A 17720-nucleotide genomic window follows, 5' to 3' on the forward strand; every position below is an offset into this window, starting at 1 on the left:
GCATTCCTCACATTCTCTAGATACAAAACCAGCATGGGCTGAGAAACAACAGTTGGTCCCAAAGATAAAAGTCCTTGAATTGTGCTGACACCACAGCATTAGATTTCAACAGAAACATAACTTTAACTTTCAGGTAATGAAATTTGTTTCATGTTATTCTAGCAATAGAAATGGATATGAGGGATCACATGACACCACTCTCCATCCTTAAATCTGATGAGTGTGCACACATACAAAAGGTTTTATAACTTGAATATCGTAAATGGGAAATGTTAAGTTTATAACAATGTTGTTGAAGCCCATGACCTATAACTTGTAACCTAACTCAAAAATTTGAATAATTATTGAAAATGTCTACCCAGGAACGTATCCTACTTGAATAAATCACTTTAAAGGGATAGTTCACCCAAAAATGAAAGTTATGTCATTAATTACTCACCCTTGTATCATTATAAACCCCTAAGACCTCTGTTTATCTTCGGAAAACAAATTAAGATATTTTTGATAAATTCTGAAAGCTCTCTGACCCTCCCATAGACAGCAATGTAATTACCACGATCAAGGTCCAGAAACCTAGCTAGGAGATTGTTTTTTGTGTTCCGTGGATAATATCCAAAATGACACCAGGGTGACCAGAGGAGATGAATTGTTTAATAAAGTCATCATTTTTCTTTTCTTTGCATACAAAACGTATTCTCATAGCTTTATCAAATTACGGTGGAAACCCTGATGTCACATGGATTATTTTACCAATCTCCTTGCTTCGTAAATATCTTAATTTGTGTTCTGAAGATAAACAGAGGACTTATGGGTTTAGAATGACATGAGGGTGAGTCATTAGTGACAGAATTTTCATTTTGGGGTTAAACAGGGTTTGCATGCATTTTTTAATGTGAACAGTACTTTATACTACAAATGATTTTATAGTGCTCAACAAGTTGCGGGCTTGGTGCCATCTGGAGGTCAGTGTCCTGCAGCACTGGTGATGAATCAGACTGTGACCTAGCTACTAGGCCAGTGCCAGCGCGCCGCTGCTACCTTCGTCCCTGCTCTGCATGGAAAATTGGAGAGTGGAGTAAAGTAAGTCTGCATGCATGCAGCCAAACATTATGAATTCAGTGAATTTCCAATGAATGAAAACACAATGGGAGTTGCCACTCCTAATATCTCTTTTGGCAGTGCTCGAAGAATTGTGGTGTCGGAATGAAGGTCAGAGAGCTTCAGTGTTATGACACACGAGATCAGAGGTTGTTGCGGCCATTTCATTGCCAGGCCACCTCCCCCAGACCTCCTGTCCGAATTCCTTGTAACATTCACAACTGTTTAGAGTGGTACACATCTTCTTGGGGGCAGGTAAAGATATTTAGCATTCAGAAGCTTCACTTTTCTCCCTTCAGCTCTTTGTGACTGCTTCTTGATCTTCACACTACTCTCTTCATCTCTGTGTCTTATTCGAACATCATATATGCCCACAGTGTTCAGAGCTGTGTGGAGGTGGGGAGCAGCAGAGGCTAGTCACCTGCCCTGAAACTGGGAAATGTGATGAAGATCTACAGCCCAGCAACATCCAGACTTGCAATGTCCATCCATGCCACCAGTGGATTACTGGATCCTGGGGTCAGGTGAGAGACATGAAACTTAAGGAAATGTTTGGTCGATTTTTTAAGCCAGCTTAACAATGTGCCTCTGCACTAGATACAAAATGTTACATATGTTACATACGTTAACAGAAACGTTACCACGCCTATGCCCAAGAAGATGCCACACCTCACGCAGAGTGTGCTCTCACTCTGTGCTGGGCTGAATTGATTTAATACAATGTTTATTATTATATATTATATTATGTATATTTTCTTAGTTAAATTATCTTTACATTCACATTGTTCATCAATAATTTCATACTTAGTAATTGTATCCTTTATTTATTTTTGCAGTTTCACAGTTGAGTCATAAACTTCATAAATGACTTGACGTCTCCTGCAAGGTTTTTTGAGTCACTTTTTAACCCTCTGGATTCCTGAAAAATACCTCAAGGGTATTTTTGGGGCCTGGAGAAGTTTTGTCATGCCCTGACATTTGTGCTTTTTTCAGTTTCTTATAAATATCTAAATGGCTAAAGTCTAATCTCACTGTAATCAGCACAAACTGTGCTATAATATATGAGCAGCATGTATGTACATAATTGTGTTTTTGAGAAAAACATTTTTTATGTGTGGTTAGTGAAAAACTAAAAATGTTAAATCACTTGAATAAGGCCATAAAACACATACAGAACATTGGTTCCCGGAACTTTTGAGAACTGGAGCCTGTAGCCTAGAATTTTTGTTTCTAAATTATGTGAAAATCATCTTGTTTACTCACAGAAAACAATATATTGATTTAAATTTTGTTGGTAAAAGTCATATGAGAGTAGGTGTCAACTATCATGAATATCATTGTAAATTTACACCGGAGAAGACAAAGGCCCGAACAATGAGCTGCATAATGAGCCTTTCAGTCAGCTGTGTCACTGAGAGGGAGGAGTTACAAGAAAGAATGTGAGGACAAAATCTATATAATTTTATGTTTGTGTCACGAGCCGGGCTTGAACTCTGGTCTCTGGTGTGGTGGTTGAGAGATCTGCCACTAGGCCACAGAGGCTGTAAATGTTAGACCCAAATGAAATACTCCAGTCAGTACTCCAGGCAATGTTGGTTTATTTAAAAATAAGTCTTTGCGAGCCAAAAATACAACAAAAGTTCTTCTCAGACAGAGGAACTAATAACATGAGAGATAATTGGAAAACAAAAACCACAAAGGAAAATAAAAACTCCATGAGGGGAGAAAACAAACTAGAGCACATAAACAATCAAATAACGAAGAACACCTTACTTGAGGTTGCTTGGAAGGACTTGGAAATACAAAGCGGGTAGCACGCTGCCAAGACGCAATACCAGGCGTTAAACAAATGGAAAAACTCAGCTAAAATACTCTAGGAGAAACAAGGCACAGGTGACCTGGATAATGCTAACAAGACTAAACGAGGAAGAATTAAGGCAGAAGGGAACACAGGGGACCTCTAGAGGCAAGGAGACAAACTACAGGAGGTCGAATGCTGACAGTTTGTAGTTTATTTAGAATATATTTAATTATCCCACAACATAATTTAATATCCACTTTTGAGTGCAGTTAAACAGTTTATTAGGAACAATCAAAGCTGACTTTCAAAGCTGAATTTTTTGCATCATTACTCCAGTCACACAATCCTTCAGAAATCCTTTTAACAATCTGATTTTATAAAAAAAAAAGGAAAGGAAAGATTTTTTAACATTTATTGTTATTATTATTATTATTATTATTATTATTAATATTATTAATGTTGAAAAGATTATATTATTTACATCAAGCTTTTGAATGGTATAGTATTATATATTGTTACTGAAACTTCATAATGTTTCACTTGATTATACATTTAGTCAGGAATTATAGTTTGTAAAAAGTCTTTGGAAAAAGTCTAACTAGTAAATTGTTTACACGTTATGTGAAAACTAGTACAAGTATATAAATAAATAAAAAGAGACTTACTCATGTTTATGATCTCTGCTGAATAAAGTGCTTCATTCTTTTTTTTTTCTGATGAAATCCAAATATCAAATCCTCAACCACATCACATCTTTTTGGGGTGAATTATGTCTTATTCCTCTCATCGTGCAGCAAACAGTAAAGTAAAAAACCGTGAAGAACAGTCTCACTGCGTTGTCTTCTGTTGTGTGGGTGTATACAAGCCGCATGCTTCAGTGAAACATTATAATCTGAATAGGGTGTTCAGCGTGGGGGCATGGTCACATTAGAAGATAATGAAGGGTGACATGAAAAATGGACATCGCATTGTTTTCATATGGATTACTTTATCAAAATTTGTTTTCGGCAGCACTTTTTTAGTTTAAAAGTAGACATTTCAGGCTTTCTATAGATATATCTCTCATGTCTTTTTGTTGAGTATTCACTGAGTTACAGTTTAATGACACATTTGTAAATGAAGATCAGCGCAGACAAAGGCTGCAGAAACCACACCTTGTTTGTTATCTTTATTTTATAAATGCACAAAGTTTTGTTGTTATTATTTCTGTATACAAAAAAGTAGTCCCTATACAGATTTGATTGATGTATGGCTCTTATCTGTATGATCAAAATTGTATGAAAATGTAATTTAAGTTCTTTTCGGGGTTATGAGGAGAAAATGCCTCATAACTCGTATATGTGTTAATCGACTCCAGAGGGTTACATTTCTCGCTGGGAAAAACAGCAATCGATTAACAGGTTCTACTTCAGCGCATAAGTGTGTCTTGAAGAGGCCGATCTAGCTGAAGGGATGGTGTTTCCTATTACTTGATGTAGACCATCTAGAACCTCTGCGTCTCATCCAGAGACCACACATGGACATTCCACAGGTCTGGACATGGTTGCCAGAGAGTGCCTCCTCTCTGAGAAAGGAAATCCTTCCTCAGAGGAATACGCCAAGGAGAGGCTGTCGCGAGGAGCATCAGTTCTGGGAACCAAGTCCGATTGGGTCAGAATGGTGCTACTAAGAGGACTTTTGCTCCTCGTCTTCCCTGACCTTGCACAGTTTCTGTGCGAGAAGGCTCATTGGGAGAAACACATTCTTGAGTAGGCCCAGAGACCAGATGTGTATGAGAACAGCTGGAAGTGGGATGTGTCCGGAGAGGCAAACAGGTCTACTTGAGTGTCCCCAAAGCATCTCCAAATCTGTTTTGGGGTGGACCTCGTCAGCTGTTCGATTTAAGCTTGCCTTGGATGTGAACGGCGTGAAATGACCTGTGATGCTTCTGACTCCAAAGGAGGAGATGGCGGGCGAGATGTGACATGCGACGGAAGTGTAAACTGCCTTGGTGGTTGATGTATGCAACGGTCACAGTATTGTCCGTATGGACCGGTACGTGCTTGTCGTGTAGCAGCGATTTGAAGCATTGCAGAGCAAGCCACACTGCTAGCAAATAGAGGCAGTTGGTATGCCACTGCATTCTAGGCCCTGTCCAGGCACCCGATGATGCATTCCTGTTGCACATGGCCCCCCAGCCTATGGCAGAGACATCTGTTGAGATGACAACATGCCTGAACACTTGAACTTGGGAAACTACAGCCCAAAGAAAGATAAGGTCTGACCATGAATTGAAAGTCTGAAGAAAGGACAGGGTGTCTGAGACCCAGTGAGCCATGCCATGCCCATGCCCATATGAAGCAATCCGAGATGTATGACAGGGGAAGTGTATGCGATATGCCCTAGGAGCCTCTGAAGTTTGCACTTTCCCTTTTGACCCAAAGCCCCAACAAGCTGAGGTTGCTGAGTACCACGTTGTTGTGTTCGCACAACTGCGCTCGAGACCAGGCCAGAATGCAATAATCATCAAAGTAGGTGAGAATGTGTAAGCCTCTTTCACTCAACAGAGCGAGGGATGCCTCCACGACTTTGGTAAAGACACGAGGCAATAGGGACAGCCCAAAGGGGAAGACCTTGTACTTATATGCTCGCCCTTCGACCTGTGTCAAGGGAGGATCAAGACTTGAAAGTATGCCTCCCTCAGGTCATTCACTGCGAACCAGTCGTGTGGACGAATGGTTTGAAAAATCCTGATGGTTTGTCGAATGGTTTGTCAAAATCCTGAATGGGAGCCTGTGGAAGGCTCAGTTAAGAACGCGTTGGAGGCAGCGGAAGGGTGCCTTGGTGGTGAGTAGGCGGAGGGGCTGCAGCCGGCGCGGGGTGTTGTCAGCAGTTAGCCACTGGGACAGGATGTGACAGACGGAGGCAATGTGCTTAACTGCCTCTGTCTGCTTCTGTACGGCAGAGAACTTCTGGGCGAATCTTTTCACCCCATCACCAAAGAGGCCTGCTCGGAGATTAAGGAGTCTAGGAAGCAGTGTTTGTTGGACCCCTTCATATCTGCCAGGTTCAGCCAAAGGTGGCATTCCTGGACCACCAAGGTGGACATCGTCTGACCCAGGGACTGTGCCATGACTTTCATCACCCGTAGGGGTCAGAACTACACTTGGCCTGATAGACTTGCAGGAGGGCTATGATGTGCACAGTGGAGGTGGCCTATCCAGAAGGTCTGTAAGCCTTGGCCTTAGAACAGACGAGAACTTACAAGCTCTTGACTGGAGGTGTGGATTACCCTGCCAGGCAGCAGCGCTCTGCGGGCAAAGCTGCATCGCAATAGCATGCTTGCTATGTGGGATCTCCACATACCCCTAAGCCTCCCCGCCATTGAGGGTAGTGAAGACAGAAAAGACACTTTCTCTATTTCGAGAAGAAAAAGATGCCTACTTAGACTTAGTAACCTCTTCATGCACCTCTAGGAAGAATGGAACCGGAGGTGGACGAAGAGGATCGTTGTGCGACACCTCCAGGAACCAATCATCCAGCCTTGATCCTGTCATCTGTTGGGGCTCCAAATGAGATGCTAGGTTATCTTTTACAATACCACACCACTCGTTTAGAACCAATGTGCTACACATCCAATTTTAGTAAATCCACCACATACCAGAACTTTTGGACAGTATACTTTACTTGTACTAGATGTAATCAAAACAGCCAACAAAGCACTTTTTTGTGGCAATTTCTGAAAATGGCAACATCCCAGTTATTCTTTCTAGATATTCAAAGATAAAGAGATTTAATGGATTATTCACTGTGTGTGTGTGTGTGTGTGTGTGCAGAATGTCAGACCTTCATGTAGAAAGTAACACAATTGGACAATCAGTGAAGTCAAATGACAGTGTGCTCATTAATTTGCTCATAATGTGAACCTAGCTTTGATACAGAGAACCCCTTCTATACACCTTCTCTATACCAGTGCTGTCAAATCATGTGGAAATAATGTTAAATGCACATATGAGTATGTGATGTGACTAGAGTATGTGATTATGTTGTATTAACCACCTTGCAAAACCTATAGTGTGATTTCCTTATCCCTTCAGCATTGCTTAGTGTTGCTTTTGCAAAATAAAGGCTGGTTTGTTAGTATGATTCCTATGATGAGATATAAAAGTCCTTCAAACCTTGGGTGACCTCTGGTCATGTAAAAATGCTTTTGAATTTGGGCTAACAATGCTCTGTTTACATGCAACCAAATAATGAATTCATCATCAGACTGATGTCTCAGTTTATACTAAAAAGCATGTAAATACCCCAGTCAGTCTGACTGAACTCAGTCTGAATGAAACTTTGATTGAATTGAAATCTAATTAACAGGAAAAAAATAAGCTTGTAAAAACTTAAATCCAGCTGTTTTCTCATACAGATTCAAAAACATAAACTAGTCGTGTAAATAGATTTTTCCGAATCTAAAGTCAGATTGAGTCAAATATATTAATAAATATTAGGATATGACCACTTTCAAGACAGTTTCGGTTGTCAAAGCTTTGCAATAGTTTGTTGATCTGAGTATTGGTTGTTCAACAGTTTATTGTGTATTTGCAGTGTTCGGTGTCCTGTGGAGGAGGTGTTCAGCGCCGACTGGTTAAATGTGTCAACACTAAGGCCGAGCCCGAGGATGAATATGAACATGTTGATTGTGATCATGAACCTCGACCAAAGAACACAAAGAAATGTAACATTCTTGACTGTGACAGCGCCCCCTCTGGTAAGTGGATCTTTGCGAGCTAAAACTAGCTTCCTGCTAGTTTCAGCCCAACGCAGTTGTCATTTTCACATCCCGTGCCACATTGATTAAATAGCTTTGCATCGGGGTCCTTATCACCCTGTTGGAGTTTATTCTGAGATAACAACCAACTGGATGTACATTATCCCTTACTCATAATAAATAAGCTTACACAACAAAATTATAAACCAGCAAATTTTACAATTCTCAAATCCAATTTGAAAACTACAGGAAAAACTACTAGCCTAACAAATATAAATAAAGTTCAAATATTATTAAAGACAAGTGAACAGTCAGTAAATAAATTAAAAGCAATAGCTCAAATAAATAAATAGAATAAAGATACTGTCATGTGTATGTTACCGTTTAGTTCCCTGTTTTCCTTATTTGGTCTTTCCTACTCCTGTCCTCGTTTTGTGAATGTGTTCCAGCTGTGTTTGATTAATTAGTTAATTTGCTCCCAGGTGTGTCCCACTGGTGTCTGTATATTTATAGTGAGTTCTGGACCTTGGTTCCCATCTGCTGTTATACGTCATCCCCAAAGTTCTAGTGTTTTGTATTCCTTAGTTTATTTTGAATTAAGTTCCAGCTGAAGTGTCTTTTCGTTCCTTCCTCCCCGAGTGACCATAACAGAACAGCAGACCATAAAAAAAATAATGGAAGAACAAGCGATGTTCATCATCGTGGCTCAGACTAACCCCGACCCTGCCAGTTACACAATGCCGTTCGTGCAGCTCGCCCTCACCAGCTCCCTCGAGGGGGAAACCCTCATGACTCAGTTCCGGCTCAGGCCCTGCGGTGCTCCGAGCCACCACCAACCTCGACTGGAAGGAGGCAGTCATCCGGTGTCTGGAGAGACTCCAATCCAGAGTTGGCTGATAAGTCCGCCGGCTGTGCTGAAGTCACAGAGATGGCCTTTCACATGTCAAGCCCACTGGCCATTCATGTGGCAAGCCCGCCGGTCGTGGCTCTTTCCCGCCCAGAGCTCACTCCAGTGTTGGCTCCAGCCCCAAAGCTCGCTCTAGTGCCAGCTCCTCAAAAGCGCATTGCTGTGTCTGCTTCTCCAGAGCGCCTTCCAGTGCCAGCACCTCCTATGTGCTCCCCTGATCCCCAGTTAAGCCCATGGGGGGGCTCCTGATCCCCAGTTAAGCTCAGGGAGGGCTCCTGATTCCTCGTTTAGCCCAGGAAGGGCTCCTGATTCCCAGTTAAGCCCAGGGAGGGCTCCTGATTCCTCATTTAGTCCAGGGATGGCTACTGATTCCTCGTTTAGCACAGGAAGGGCTCCTGATCCCCAGTTCAGCCCAGGAAGGGCTCCGAATCTCAAGTTAAGCCCAGGGAGGGCTCCAGTCCCTGAATCCCCTTCACAGCACCCTCATGTGGCTGCTCTTCCAGAGTGCCCTCCTGGATTCCCAATTTTCCTTAAAATCCACCATGGCCTTCTGAGTCTCCTGATCCACCATGGCCACCTGAGTCTCCTGATCCACCATGGCCTCCTGAGCTACCAGCTCCGCCATGGCAACCTGAACTGCCTGCTCCGCCATGGCCTCTTGCCCATTCCTGAAAGGGGGGCGATCTGTCACATATGTTCCCATTTAGTTCCGGTTTTCCTTATTTGGTCTTTCCTGTTCCTGTCCTCGTTGTGTGAATGTGTTCCAACTGTGTTTGATTAATTAGTTGATTTGCTCCCAGGTGTGTCCCATTGGTGTCTGTGTATTTATTGTGAGTTCTGCCCCTTGTTTCCCATCTGCTATTATGTCATCCCGGAAGTTGTAGTGTTTTCCATTATTTTGAATTAAATTCCAGTTGAAGTGTTCTCCTGCAGTTCCTCGTTCCTTCCTCCCAGAGAGACCGTGACAGATAAAGTTAACGATGCTTTGGGTTTTTAGATTTGTAGGTGTTCAAGTACAGAAATTAAATAATAAAATGTAAAATAATATTGCATGTTCCTCACTGTACAAATGAAATATAGATTAATCGTATTCAGTCAAGAAAAGTAAGTGATTTTCTCTTTTTTATTTACTTACAGTATATATTTATTTATTGAAATAATATTAAAGGCACAGACAGCAGCTAGTAAATTAGGCAAGGTCACTTTAAACACAATTCATAGGTCTAAAATGATACACATTTGATTTCCTTCATAAATTTTTATGTTTGTTTAAAACATAACCAACTGTTTTTGAGGAAATTTGCCAAGATGACTATTTTGGCATACTTTTGTATTTCACACTGTCAGGAGTCACTTCAAAGATTATACATCAGTAGTTCTTTGGTCACTCGTTAAACATGACAAAGTTGCAGAAGTCAGAGCAGTGGGGTTCTTTTACAGTGTATTACAGTGACAACTCTAAAAGCTAAACTTAAGGGGTCATAATGTAAATATTTTAAAACTTTGCTCTCTTTCTCCTCATCAAATTGGCTCAGATCAACTTTAGACCATGCTGGCAAAAAGTTATGGAATTCAAGTTGATTACCCAAACTTTTCTCAAATAGCACGTGATTTGATTTGATGAAGAGCACTCAAAAATGAACGTGAGGCTATATCTCCACAAAAGTTTGGTGTATTGAGACCAAACTTGGTGTTTGTTATTATAATCATGACCTGAAGCCACCTGCACAGTTTTGGCGCAGTGCCATTTAGTGGTCAGAAGATATTGAAAAATGGCTATATAACTTCTGAATGTTTGGCTAAAAATACAAAACTGTCTCTTTAGGTTTGGAGCAGCATAGCGAGTCAAACCATTTCCAATAATGTCAGCCAATTTGGGTCTCGGCCATTTTGAATTTTGCAATAACAATTGTTATGAAACTGTATGTGCCTTTAGCACCATGTTCTGAAAAAACTGAAAAAGTTCCACCTTGTGGTCAAAATTTATAATAATTTTTTTTTCAAAAATGCCAATAACTTTTGTGTTTATTAGCCTATTGTAATTAAACTGGTCTCAGTATATTCTTTGGGTCATGCTGAGAACATGGATACCAATTTTGCCGCAATCAGCCAAACTTCCTGTCTGCCATTTTTAATTAATTTTAATTAATTAATACTTAGATCATGTTCAGGCCATGCTGGCAAATGTTAAGGTTTTCATGTCAATATAAAAAATGGTTATCATTTAACACATCAATGAATTTTCTGCGGTGATGCCAAACTATATATCTTTATCTGTACAATGGCTGTATCTCTGCAAAGCTTTGACATATTGACACCAGACTTTGCATGTGCCATTGTCACCTCACAGTGACCTTGACAAATTAGTTTGGTAACAGTGCCACCTATTAATCTAAAGTGATAAACCATTTATTAACCACTAATGATGAAATCTCCAAAAAAAGGCTAAAACAGAAACTTTTGATTACATTAGCCTATTGTGTTGAAACTGGTCTAAAAATATTCTTTGGTCATGCTTAGACCATAGATACTAATTATGCCATATGCTGTCTAACTTCCTGTGTACGTTTTAGAACTCCTCCTAGGCTGTTTGTCTGATTTTCGAGTCAGATCATCAAATTAGAGTCAGATCATCTTCAGACTGTGCTGACAAAAACATTTTGTGTTCACAGACAAAACTGTTTGTGAATAGTTTTGCAACAAAGTTGAGGCGTAATGCACAACTGTATCTGAGGCTTTATCTCTGCAAGCCTTTGCCATATTGAGACCAAACTTGTTACTTCACACAGAAAAATAACCACATAGATTTTATAACAGTGCCACCTGTCTGTCAAAAGTGATAACTAAAATTTAAAAAAGTTGGCCTCTTAATTGCTCCTTGCAGCTATATTTCACATAGAAATTTGACCACATTTAAAAAAAAAACTACGTGAACATTCTTACAAAAAAATTGCAGATTGGCAAGGTGTATTTGTCCATAAAGCTAAGTAGATGCACTTAAATAAATAAATAACCAAAGCTGTGATTTGGGGCTCCCTACTGGCCTTGGGCCAAATGCCTAGCATACTCCGTATCCCTCATAATGGCGGCCCTGACTTAAGGGTGGAATTGTATCATTTTTAATAGTACTTTTTATTTTTTCAGTATAAATTCCTTAAAATAGCTGATACTAATTATTTGACATTAATAATCATATTTAAAATGTAAAGTGTTGATGACATTAGTATTAAATGTATAAAGTATGTGAGTTTAATTCAAGTGTGCAATATCCATGCAAACTTGTGGGAACAAACAGAATTGGAAAAATAATAACTTCTGATTAATGACATTTGTTGCAGATGCCACAGAGCTACAGTCTTTCCACTCTTTGAGACAATAAGCTTATGAATGGTTTAGCTAAACTTATATTTTTAATTGTTTGACTATTATTATTGCATATTATTTTTCACTAGGACAGGTCATTTTTAACATTGAAAACATACAGTCCATTTTGAGCTGCTATAGCCAAAAGGGATTTTTTCTTCAATGACACTAGGACAAATCTGTGCACTCAGTATCCTTTGGTAAATATGGTGTGTGTTATTGTGAACTGCAATTACCTGGTAGCATGATTAATAATGACATTTTATAGGTTTAAAGTAATTGCGTTCCATTTATCAGCAATCGTACTAAGAGAGAGAGGGGAAAAAATAATTTTTACTCTGTGTTTGCTATTGAAAGTTCCATAAAGTGCTGCACCTTTAGATTGGTTTGGCTTGATTATTGTTATTTGCTGAGGATTGTGCCATTTACAGATCTCTGAATCCCTCTTCATTGCTGCTTTTTTTGTACTGTAGCTCACCTGGCTCACTGCCTTTAATTACCATCATCATCATTTTGAAATGTACTGCAAGGGCTGTCATGTGCTAGTCCTGAGAAAATTGCTTTAGCTCAGTGTGCTAATTAAAAATGTGATTCGTGATTAGCGGTTTGGTGGTGCATGTTTAATTCCTTACTTTTAAAAATAAATTATCCAGGAAAATCACCCACATTTGATTAGTTTTGGGAAATGTTTGCTTATAATTATTTTACCCTGGTGGAGTTCACTAAAGGACTCTTCATGATTATTTGCTGGGGTGGAACAGGCGTGGTGGATTGTAGATTTGGAAATAAAAACCCACTGGTATGATTGGCTTATTACGGTGGCCGAGAGAGCTCAAAGCACTGCAATTTAAGAAAACACATGCAAATTGAAGAAACACCAGCAAATAAAAAAAAAACCATCTTCATCAGTTTGACAACACAATATGCATGTGTTGTGAGGATTTGCAGCGCATTTCGTTATATGCATGTGTTGTGAGGATTTGCAGCGTGTTTCGTTATATGCATGTGTTATGATGATTCGCAGCGCATTTCGTTATATGCATGTGTTGTGAGGATTTACAACACTTGTGTTGTCAAACTGATGAAGATGTTTTCTTCATTTGCTGGTGTTTTTTCAATTTGCATGTGTTTTCTTAAGTTGCAGTTTGTTGAGCTCTCTCGGCCACCGTACCTTATAGTTGTTTGGTTTCTGCTGCGACTTTGCCTCTCATATAAACACTGCATGCGTGAATTGGTGGGCAATGCTGTTACATATGATGCTATTACATCATTGAGTAATACATTCCAAAAGCTATCATTTTGGCAGACTTCCTTCAGTTTAAGTTGTTTTAGAGTAACGACAAAGTTTTGAGTTCTAAAACTTACATTATTTTTTTTTATAGTACAAGGTACAGTTTAGTATGTTAAAGGATCAAGGGAATTTTGGTTTATCAGTTCATGACCACTTTAAAATAAGTTTCAAATTCCTCAAGACACTTTTGTAACAATCTACATTGCTTCCGTGTTAGCACAGAGTATGGTGCATGAATACTATTGCCTAAAAATCATGTTAGGGAGATTATTGGCAATTGGGAAAGAAAGCTAATGAATAGGATAAAGCAGCTGTAATTTAAACTGTAATCTGCATGTTTTGGTACAACAAAAGTAAAGTTGTTTTTGGTCCATTTTCTAACAAAATGTCCCACAGTGATTACATGTTAGGTCAGTGGGCGGCAAATAGGCAGTTTTTTGTGAATGTTCGAACTAATTCGACCACATGAGTGTCTACACTATGAAAGCAAACAGGTTGAATTTATTTAGCTTAACTTCCTCTAGAAGTTGTTTGTAACGCAGGACGTAGCTAGTAGTTTGTAAGCTCTCTGTTAAGTAATGTATAGTCGAATAATATGATATTTACCCTAGCTCATCCAATATAAACCTTAAAATACGTGAACAGAACTTGTTTAAATGCTATGGATTTTTAATTTATCCTTCATTTTAACTTCTTTTGCCTCACATGTACTAACGGTAAAAACAAGTTTCCATTAAAAATGATACATTAATAACATTAGTCTATATGTAAGCTATTTTTATGTAAATAACATTCAGAAAACTGAATGTCATTGAAATGAATATTGATCAATAAATACTGAAAGAAAAAATATATAGGAAGTGCCATTTATTTATTATTTCATCTGACATGCAACACGGACCAAAGCGCACAGAGGCGCACTGTAGATGAGGTGTCGAAGACTTGCTAAAAAATAAACAAAGTATTCACATAGGCCTATTGTTCTCTCTCTTAGTACATGAGTGTATATTTCAGCAGCATCATATATGCCTAAAGGATTGCAGGTTGTCGGGTAAAAGAAGATCATATTGATGCAGTTCACTCAGTGTCCTGTTTTATTCCAGCCATTACTCCTGATCAGAAGCTTTATATGTAGAGTTACACTTCAACTAAGTGTAATGGTGCAACGAAAAAAAATATTTAGTAGTGCGTAAGTTGTAGCTTAGTGCCCATTTACATCAAAATGTGTAACTCACGTACAGTTGGTGCATCCAGCCCCTTTTTATTCCACCTGTCACAAATACAGTTGGATATAGGTGTGTTCTTCTTTACTAATATATTTTAGTCATGAAGCTACTTTATATAACAAGAGTTATATAAGTATCACCATCTAACAGGTGTAAACTATTTCTACACCCACACACTGTCGGGTCTGAGGAATACTGCACACAAAAAATGCAAGAACTAAATTATATTGGCTATGTAAGGATACCTCATCTTCACTTTGTCTTCATTATTGAATCATTTGGTTGGTTGACGCTGGGTTTGATCAAGGCTCTTGGCTTTTTCACAGTCAATACTTGACATCTGCAGTATTCTGAAGAGCTCTGCTTTATTAGCAACACTTTGTTTCAGTTTGTTTGTTGGTGCTGGATTGTGAATTAATCAGCTACTTGATCAACTGCCAAAAACCTGGTTCTTTTGGCTCACTGTCATAGTGTCCGCTGGAGTGTCTCACAGTCTTTTGTGATACTAAGGGACATTTCACTGATTCTCCAAGCTGGGTGCCTTCTGATTAAGAATTGGACTTTCCCCCTCTATGACATCCCAAAGGGCTATTAATAGTATTGTTTTCTTTAACCCCATTTGGCTTTAGATAATAACCTCTTTTGGCAAGGCATGCTGCAGCTCAATCCCCTCACTCCTGACAGTGTTTTGGATGTTGAGAGAGGTCTTGCATAACTGTTTGGAATGAATTATTTTGGCGTTGTCCAAATAGATCACAAGTGGATTTTCATGCCACTTCAACTGAAGTCAGCTGTTATCTAGTTGCAAAGTACAATGCAGTTGCATAACAAATTAACCCTGTGTTGCTGTACATCTTAAAGCATTGTGTTAACATACAGTAAGCAGTATGATAAACAAATGTAAATGCACATTATTTCCTACAAAGATTCAATATTTCAGTGTGTTTCCATGAAGTCCCCAAATATTTCCTAGTTTTCCCAGATTTATTCCAACAACATCTCAGGAAAAAGAAATTATAATAAATGAGACAATTATTGAATACAGTGAGAGTATAAAGCTCAAAAAATGAATGTGTAAAACATGGTTTAGATTGTTTTATAGAGAAAGTCTCTGAGTTCATACTGAAATTTATGATGTATGCCTTTTGTTAAATCTCATTGTTATTAAGGTTTTGTGTTTTTTGTTTCTTTCCTATAGGTTGTTCTGTATATATATAAGCATTGTAACACCCACGTTTTAAGCTGATAGGTAATGCCAGACAAAAATAAAAATAGTTTTTGTAGCTCTTTATAATAACGTTCAGTTGTAAGTCATTTTATAAGTGATTAGTTAATGATGAAATTATCATTTACCAAACATTTATAAGTGATTAATATGTGATTTGCTAACAATTTGTGAATGTTTTGTTGTAAAACATTTTTTTAAGCCTTCCAGTTACAGGTTGTGTGTGTGTGTACACATTGGGATGAAAGATCTGCAAATGATGAGTAAAAACAATTTACAACTCATGAGTAGTCTACACATTAGAATAGGGGATGCAAAAATGATTTTGTAAATGATTTATTCATGCGTTTACACAGCAGGTTTTGAATATGTTGTAGTATGTACTGCAATGTAAGGGCTGACTGGTGAGGGTGTAAACAGATGTCTTCTCTGACACAAGTGGAGTATTTTAACGCTGTGAGATAATATTACAGTGTTGACATTTCAATGATTTATAAGTGATTAATAATATATTAACATGTAACTTATTAATTACTAAGAATAGTAATAACATTGAGGAACCTATATTTAAGTAAATAAACCAAGTGTTAGTTCATGCTGAAGGTTGGGGAAAATCCCTAACTGAAAAAGAAAAACAAACTACATTTCCTGTATCACTAAGGCTCCTCAACATTGTTTAAAACCGCTCTTACAGGATGTTAGGGAGGTGGGGTGAGTTCAGACCGGATTAATGAGCCCTCTCCCAGCCGAAGGCCACTTTGTATCACGGGATTTGGTCTGCTGCTCTGTCTGGAATAAATCATGTAAATACAGGAAGCACGCATATGTGTTTGTGTGTGTGTTTGTGTGTGTGTGTGTGTGTGTGTGTGTGTGTTTGTGATTGAATGTACAAGCAACAGATTTGGTGAATTTCAAAATTTGCTCTTAAGCAAAATAAGTATTTTAATACTGCTTATATATTAGAAAATGAAAAATAGTAATCAAGGTGTTAAAGTAAATGATTGACAATTATGATTTGTATAATAATCATGCATCCCTAAACCTTTTTATCCATGTCCAGTAACTTTGCACGTGACGTAATATTTAAGAACTACTGTACCTCTTTCAAAATAGAACCCCATACATTTTAACTGATAGGATAGCTATTGAGTCGTGAAAAGACAATTTGTAAATGCCCTCCAAAAATAAATTATAAATGCACATTTACTTCTGATGACTCGGGCCACATATATGATCATAACTCACCCAAAGCAGAATTACATCATCAAACAGTAGTTTGGGAGCACCAAAAAGCATTTGGGAGCATTTGCATCATCACTGCAGCAAACTCTTATTGTATTTGCATACATTTATGAGGCTATGTGTTATAGGGTAATGTACAGTACATCCAATGAAATTGCAATTTCATTAATCAAGATGCTTACTGTATGATGAAGGGACTAAAAAATGTCATTTGGCCGTAATTCATTCTCTTTTTGTAATAAAACATTACTGTTGTTTCTAGTTAATGGTCAGTCCATTAATTCTCAGATTTTTAGTAGCAGCCTCAAATGGCACTGGCACTCACAATTACTGTCAATATGGTAAGTGTGCTGTGAATCACACATAACCAGTGACTGAATGAATTCTGAATGACAGGGTCATGGATGAGCAGACTGTGCTCCATGTGAAGTGTTGTGGGCTTTAACTTTCTTTGAGCTGAAAGGACATGACAGCTTCCACAGGCTGGTAATGAGGTGTTTGTGAACAGAGGAAAAGCAAAAACTAGGACATGTAGTGAAAATGCTTTGCATCTATATTAGATCCGAACCTTTTATTTTACTCCACAATCAATTATTTATGAACTGAATAATTTGTAAGCAGAATATGCACTGAATTACACCGGTCTTACAGGCAGAAAATTATTGCATGCTCTTTTCTGAAGCATTTGGTAAAAAAAACTGCATTTCACAGTCCTAGTCTACTCCGAAAAAAAAAAACATGGTGTAGAAACAGATTGGTAATACTTTCTATGAAGCTGCATTTGTAATGCACTTTTATGGTATTCTTAATGCATTATAATGCATGC

The 17720-nt window shown here is 38.5% G+C and overlaps 1 protein-coding gene across 1 annotated transcript in view; it reads left to right on the forward strand.

Moving 5' to 3' along the window:
• The window catches only part of LOC132126053 (A disintegrin and metalloproteinase with thrombospondin motifs 7-like), a 92753-nt gene that overhangs the window by 70238 nt on the left and 4795 nt on the right, over positions 1-17720 (forward strand). Inside the window, exons 20-23 of the mRNA XM_059537054.1 lie at positions 928-1080; positions 1180-1353; positions 1476-1622; positions 7478-7640. Of these exons, the coding sequence (XP_059393037.1) occupies positions 928-1080; positions 1180-1353; positions 1476-1622; positions 7478-7640 (637 nt within the window). The remainder of the gene's footprint in view (positions 1-927; positions 1081-1179; positions 1354-1475; positions 1623-7477; positions 7641-17720) is intronic.

This window comes from Carassius carassius, chromosome 3 (assembly GCF_963082965.1).
Source record: "Carassius carassius chromosome 3, fCarCar2.1, whole genome shotgun sequence".
NCBI classification, from domain to species: Eukaryota; Metazoa; Chordata; class Actinopteri; order Cypriniformes; family Cyprinidae; genus Carassius; species Carassius carassius.